The sequence below is a fragment of the Pezoporus flaviventris genome, unplaced genomic scaffold, assembly GCF_033815535.1.
Source record: "Pezoporus flaviventris isolate CSIRO_AGI_PZ_B2104156 unplaced genomic scaffold, CSIRO_AGI_Pfla_v1 ptg000138l, whole genome shotgun sequence".
Classification (NCBI taxonomy): Eukaryota; Metazoa; Chordata; class Aves; order Psittaciformes; family Psittacidae; genus Pezoporus; species Pezoporus flaviventris.
In genome coordinates, this window is record NW_026892686.1 from 219013 (window position 1) to 225502 (window position 6490).

At 47.5% G+C, this 6490-nt stretch overlaps 1 protein-coding gene across 1 annotated transcript; it reads right to left on the reverse strand.

Moving 5' to 3' along the window:
- Nucleotides 1-247: 247 nt before the first annotated feature.
- On the reverse strand, nt 248-5974 carry BMP10 (bone morphogenetic protein 10). The gene is made up of 2 exons (XM_061478962.1): nt 5263-5974; nt 248-1588 (listed from the first exon to the last, which is right to left on the reverse strand). The coding sequence occupies exons 1-2, from the start codon at nt 5594-5596 to the stop codon at nt 645-647; spliced, it is 1278 nt and encodes a 425-aa protein (XP_061334946.1). The 5' UTR covers nt 5597-5974; the 3' UTR covers nt 248-644.
- Nucleotides 5975-6490: the final 516 nt, after the last annotated feature.

The window sequence follows — 6490 nt, forward strand, 5'->3', positions numbered from 1 at the left end:
CTGCCAGTCTCAATGAGATAGGGAGAGATTAAAGATGCTTAAGAAAAAAGGAGCAAAGTTTAACACCTTTTTGTCCCTTTGGGGTTTGGGAGCTTGAGAATTATTGGGACTTGGGATCTTATCCTGGGTTCAATTCCCAAACCATGTCGATGAGGTCCTTATTGACATGGGTTAGTGGTTGCCTTGGCAGTGCCTGGGGATGGATGGACTGGATGATCTTAAAGGTCTTTTCCAACCCAGTTGATTCCATGATTCTATTCTATGCCCTTTAATATTTCTGGAAATCCCTCTCGATACCAATCAGCATTTATGAAGTACAAAAATACGTTTTTATTTCTGTGAACTTGCATGTGCCCCTTTGGCACAAGGAACCTCCCAGACAACCCAGTGATCTGCTCTATGCCCTGCCAGGAAGTGAGATGCAGCCATAACATGGACAGTGAAGAACAGCAAGAAGCAATGGAACAAAATATACATTCCCTACGGTCACAACTTGCCCATTCCCCTACCAGGAAACACACAATTATCTGTACATGCCTCATTAAATAACCTTATTAAATAGGAAATCCAAAATGTACAAATTTACAGACTGAATCATTAAATACTCCCCACTGTGCACTCCCCTCTGCTCGAGCTCCCCTCTACTATCTGCAGCCACACTCTGATACCACCATGCCTTCGTATTTGAACTTGTAGGTGACCACCCCTGCATCTAAATAGAGGATAGAGATGGGATCGAGTTTGGTGGGCACACAGCAGGCCTTGGAGGCTTTCTGGGGATTCTTCAGGTGAACCAAAGTCTGGACAATGGCGTGTTTCGTTGGCGTGACGTGCTCTGTTAAGGGGTAGGCGCACACTCCATGGCACTCGTAAGCTTCGTAGCCCGCCGGGGCGATGATCCAGGAATCCCAACCTATTTCCTTGAAATCGATGTAGAGCGGGGTCTTTTTGCAGTAGTTGCCTTTTGCGTTCCTCCGGATTCGGGCAGTGGAGTCGTAAATGATGTTGGAGCGCATCTGGAGCAGCGCTTCCTCCCCAGGCTGGCCATGGAAGTTGCCAACCTCCAGGTTCTCCAAGTCCAGGAGCTGCTCGTGGTCTATCATCTCGTTCAGCTCTTGCTTCTCCTCTTTCTTGTCATTGCTTTGGTCATCAGAGAACACAATCAACAGGGGCACGTGCTTCGCCTCGGAGTTGATGTCGATATCGAGCTTCCCTTCTCCGTTCTGCTCCTCCCCTTCCCTGCTCTCTATATGAACCTCCAGCCGGTGCGTGGTCAACCCTGCCCTTCGCCAGCGCCTGATGGCTTCGGTCACCTCGAAGCTCTCCCACTCGCTGCTCGTGCCATAGATGTGCCTGGATGCCAGTGCCATTATCTTCCTCTCTTCTCCTACCCCCAGGTGGTCATTTTCCAGCACTTCAAAAATGGTGACTTTCCGGTCGAGCCCATCATAGAGCATCTGGTCCCGTTCCACCAAGGTGTAGAGCCGCAGCTCTGCCATGGTGATCTCTTCATGGTGAGGGATGGAAACATTGAATAGAAGAGGGTACTTCCGAATTCCTGTGACACCGATAGGGTGGGAAGCCAAGTCTGGAAATGACAAAGATCAAATATTTATGAAGGGTCATAAATGCATCCAGCAACACGTGCACAGAAGTTCAGTTGATACCTTTTGCATGGCTTGGTTTCAGCTAATTCCAGGAGAGTGGATTTTACCCTTTCCCAAAATCAGACTTGGGAAAAGGGCCGACTTCCTTTTAGCTATGCAAGGACAGCAAGATCCCAACCATGCTAGAGAGCATAAACCTGGATTTACAGATTCTCCTTCTATCCCCCTGCCTTCCAGGCATTTCCGTGTCACCTGGAAGCATTATGGATTAAGAATGCATCGCCTAATACTGAAACACAAACTGCTTCATGGTGGCTGCACAGCAACTATTTTAAATGGGGAAAATCATTGCTGCAGAACAGGAAGAGAAGAGGGATATGGCATGAACATGAGATGGGTGACCTATAAACCATGCATGCAAGAGCAGCAGGCTGGATCTGTGTCTGCTCAGCATGTTTGTGCTGAGCTGTTGAAACAGCCTTCAGAAACTGAGAGGGACAAGCACTAAGGGAGGAAAAGTTGCTTCGGAAGATGTGAAGGTTCCTGGTTAGGAAGAGCAGGCGGTGAACGTCCCGTTTGAACCACCAGTCAGCACAAATCCTGCCACAGCCTCAACGGGCTTCAAGTGAGCAGTCAAACAGCTGAACTCAACCAGGCACTTTTGACATATAAGTGTGTAATGACTGTTTGTCCATCAGGACATCTGCCCTATCTGCACTGTTTATGCACGAGCAGTATGCGTTTCTTCACACCAGGCAGGACTCAGCTCATCATAGAACCCTGCAATGGGTCCCCCCCTTGGAAGGGACCTTAAAGCTCCTCCAGCTCCAAGCCCTGCCATGGGCAGGGACTCCTTCCACTAGAGCAGCTTGCTCCAAGCCCCTGTGTCCAACCTGGCCTTGGGCATTGCCAGGGATGGGGCAGCCACAGCTTCTCTGTTCAGCCCATTTCAGTGTCCCATCACCCTCCCAGGGAAGAGCTTCTGCCTAAGAGCTCATCTCAGTCTCCCCTCGGGCAGGTTCAAGCCATTCCCCTTGGCCTGTCCCTACAGGCCCTTGTCCAAAGCCCCTCTCCAGGTTTCTAATTTCTAGAGACTGTGTATTTGCTGCTGAGTTACTGCGCTGTCTGCTTCTAACTCAGGAGACAGATCAGGGCATAGAGACTATGGTAACATGTCTGCAAATGCAAACTGTTCATCTCTGACTTCTCCAATTTTGGTATGTTTGTAGGAAAATGATGCTGTTAACACTGCAAGTATTGGCCATGCTCCATGAGTGCACTGAAGCAGTTGACTTTAGCACATTGTCCTCCTTGAGGCACCTCTGCACTGCCATCTGTTTGTAAATGAGGGATGATTCTGCTTTCGCTTCCCTACAAGTCAGTTGGTAAAGGTGGGAACTGGAGATGCTTTGCACAGCACCAAGGTAGGAGCAAACCATGAGCTGAGAGGCAATGCTGTTCAAGCTTAGCTGTAATCTCCATCCTGAAGGTAATCTCTGGGGTTTCCTAGACCTTGTTATGCTACAACAAGTCTGCAATGAGTACTTATAATGACAGGGTGGAGAAATGCCTCCTGGTTGTATAGATAAGCCCAAGAAGCTCACCAGAAGGCAGTGGAAAGCTACATTATGTGTAAGAAGCCAGGTGAGTGCTAGCAGGGCATAAGAAGTGTTCAGTTCTAAGTCAGGATGTGACTCTGATCTTTAGCTAGGAAATCCATAGGGTGAAGTATCTCCTACTGCTCCCAGTGCCTCCCTGGTAGGATCAGGAAGAGAGCTCTGGAGTCCATAGGAAATGAAAGATTTCCCTTGAGACCTTTATTCAAGTTTTAAGAACTGATTAGTCCCATTTAGAATGGAGACATTACGGGCCATGGGTTAAACAAAGAGCTGATGCCAGCCGTGCAGTGTGTTACAGCTCTGTAATAAGGGATTTAATGGATAATGGAAGCACCATTACTGCCAATTTTCAGCAGGCAGGTGAACAAAAACTCTCCATGGTCTGTTTCTACTGCCTTTATCATTGCAAGTGATTAATTTCCCTATCTTTAGCATGAAGTGGATGGTTCTTGGTTACGCAGACTCCGAAGACACGTAACAAACATGCACAGTCCCTTTAACCGGGCGCTCCTATGAAGCTGTCTTAACGTCAGCCGTCTGTCTCACTTCACGTCTTGCTGGTTTGCATTGGAAAAGGGGAGAGAAATACTGACATGACAGAGAGTGAAGCCAAGTGATGGCTACAGCAGGGCACAGAACTGTGAACCACTGCAAAAGGTCGGTCTGTCCCTTTCCAGAGCTGCAAACCTGATTTTGTCAGTGGGATGATGCCTTGTGTCACTAAACCACGCTGTAGTTTATGTTTTAGCACCTTGTACTGGACCAGTTTTATCCCATTTACTTTTTATGGCTAGTGCACAATGGGAAAAGAACGATGCACGTTCCTGCATGTCTTCATTTATACGGATGAGCAGTGACAGGCAGGGCTGTTTGGGTGAGTAACTGCTCCCCAGTGGGTGTTAAGTGCTTTGCCACCAAGCCTTTAATAGATTTCTCTGCACTGGAGAAAAGAATACATAAAGAAGGTTTAAACCACATTTAAACCAGAAGCAGGCTGCTGGTAAAGCGTGCCCAGGCCTGGCAGGAGGGCAGAGCAGAGCTTTTGGATTCTCTCCTTGCACCTCACTGCATGACTTGCACATAGCCTCTCCTTACAGGTCATAGCTTCAAATGGCAAATGCTATAGAAAGAGTAATAACAACCTTATACTTCATTATTTAGGCTAAGAAAGGATGAGAGAAGCCCCTCAGCAGTTTGAATAGCTACGTCTGCCCCTGAGCAGTTAAACCAAATCACAGCATTCGTGTTTGCCCAGTGGGGTGATTGGTATTTGGGGTTTAGTTGGAACACATCATTAACATAAAACCTGTATTGGTGCAAATAGGTATTGACAAACTGGAGTGTTAGCACTGAAACATTCTCTTGCCCTCATTGAGCTGAGAGGAAATGATGAAGCAGAAACAAGTCACAATCAGGCTTCCTTTCCTTGTAATAGGAAATATTCGACTCTCCCAAAGTAAAACCTAAGGGTTATCCAAAGTTCTGCTTCACGTGTTTCTACGTATCTGTGCTCAGATGCCAAAGGAAGATGTTACAAATCCCATGAGGATCAATAGTGAGGATATTAATAGAAACCTGAATTGGTTAAGCTCGTAATAAGAAAATATTGCACCTTTGAACAGTGTGTAAAACCATTTCTTAGGAAAATATTGCACCTGTAAATGGTGTGTAAAACCATTTCTTGCCTTAGTTTCGAACGTTATTTAAGGTATTCATTTGATATCATGTAATTGCAAACGATGCGTGTCACTATGGGGATAATGGAACTGATGCCCTTGCATTCTACCTGGTGCTGCCCAAACATTAAACAAACACCTTCCTCCAAAACCTTTCAGTCCCAAAAGCGAAGGATAAGGGATCTATGACACTAGGAGCGGGATCTGGTAATCCTGGTGCCTATTCCCAATGCCATGCCTCATTGAAAGGCCTTTTTCCCCCTAATACGGCTCACGTTCCGTGCCCGGTAAACACATTTCACACCGACTATAAAGATGCTCTTTTCTATTTCCTTCTCCTAGAGATTGCACATTTCTTACCTTCATTTTTGAAGCTCCTAATGATGTTGGCGGAGGGCATAGACGTCCTGTCAGTGGCAAACCTGTTGTACAGCTCGAGCATGTACTCTGGCGGATCCACCTTGGCCGATTCGTGCAGGGGAATGTCAGAGAGGTTCAAGGTCTTCAGGAACTCGTTCTTCATGTTCTGAAGCAGCGTGTTGAAATCAACGCCATCCTGCTCGGAGAGGATCTCGTCGAAAAGGGGCACATCTTCCTCCAAGGAAGAGTGCTCCAAGCTCAGGATGGGACTGCAAGAGGCAAGGTGAACCAAGAGACAGAGGGCAGCCCACAGCCGGGGGACTAGAGAATCCATGGCTTCGCTGGAGCCTCCAACCGCACTCAACAAGCTCTAGCTCTCGTGCGGGCTAAGTGGCGGTTTTATCCCCTGTGCTCATGTCACGACGGGATGACAAGTTTGGAAGCTCTTGTCTTGAAGCTTGTGATCCGTCCTGCCTGTCTCCCCCTTCCCCCTCCCCAAAAGCAGGTCTCGGTAATTGGATATGGCTTGCTCTCTCTGTGGTCGCCCTGCCTCTCTTATCTCAGGCCGTGTAAGCTGTCCACCAGATTTGTTGCTATCTCGCAATCCCCTTTCCCTTAATGAGGGTTTTGTAAACATTCTGCTCTAGGACACGCCGAGATAGGACAAGTTTCTTCTCAGAGAGGAGCTGCCCTTTCTCCCTGCCTCTGGGAGCCGGCTGCCGAACACCAACAGCTCCCATCCACGCGCGTTTTGAGCTCAGTTCTATAGAGTCTCCATCCTAACGCACCAATTTCATGCAGTTGCTCCCTGAAGGTAACAACTCTGTCCTTTAAAAACCCATCTCCTAACTATTCCATGTTTCTATGATTTCAGAGCTAAGTCCTTACATTACGCTTACAGAAGTAAGGAAAAGCTCCATTCCTCCTTGCCCGTACATAGGGAGAGGAGCTCTAGGTGCCACCACAATACTGGAGGTACAAGGCCCTGAATGCAGAGGAGCAAGACGAGCGAGAAGAGTTTCTCACATCACAGCTATAAAGCTTTGCAATGGCTTTGCTGGAAAGAGCCCTTTGAAGAGACATCAAATGCCAGCCAGGAGCATGGCCTGTAAAGCTGGGACTTCATTTTCCATTATACAGGCACCATACACTGCACTGGCACCACGGTTTAGTGCTAAAGGATTTGTTAGCTCTTTTGCAGGGTTTATTTTTGCTATAAACCACTCTT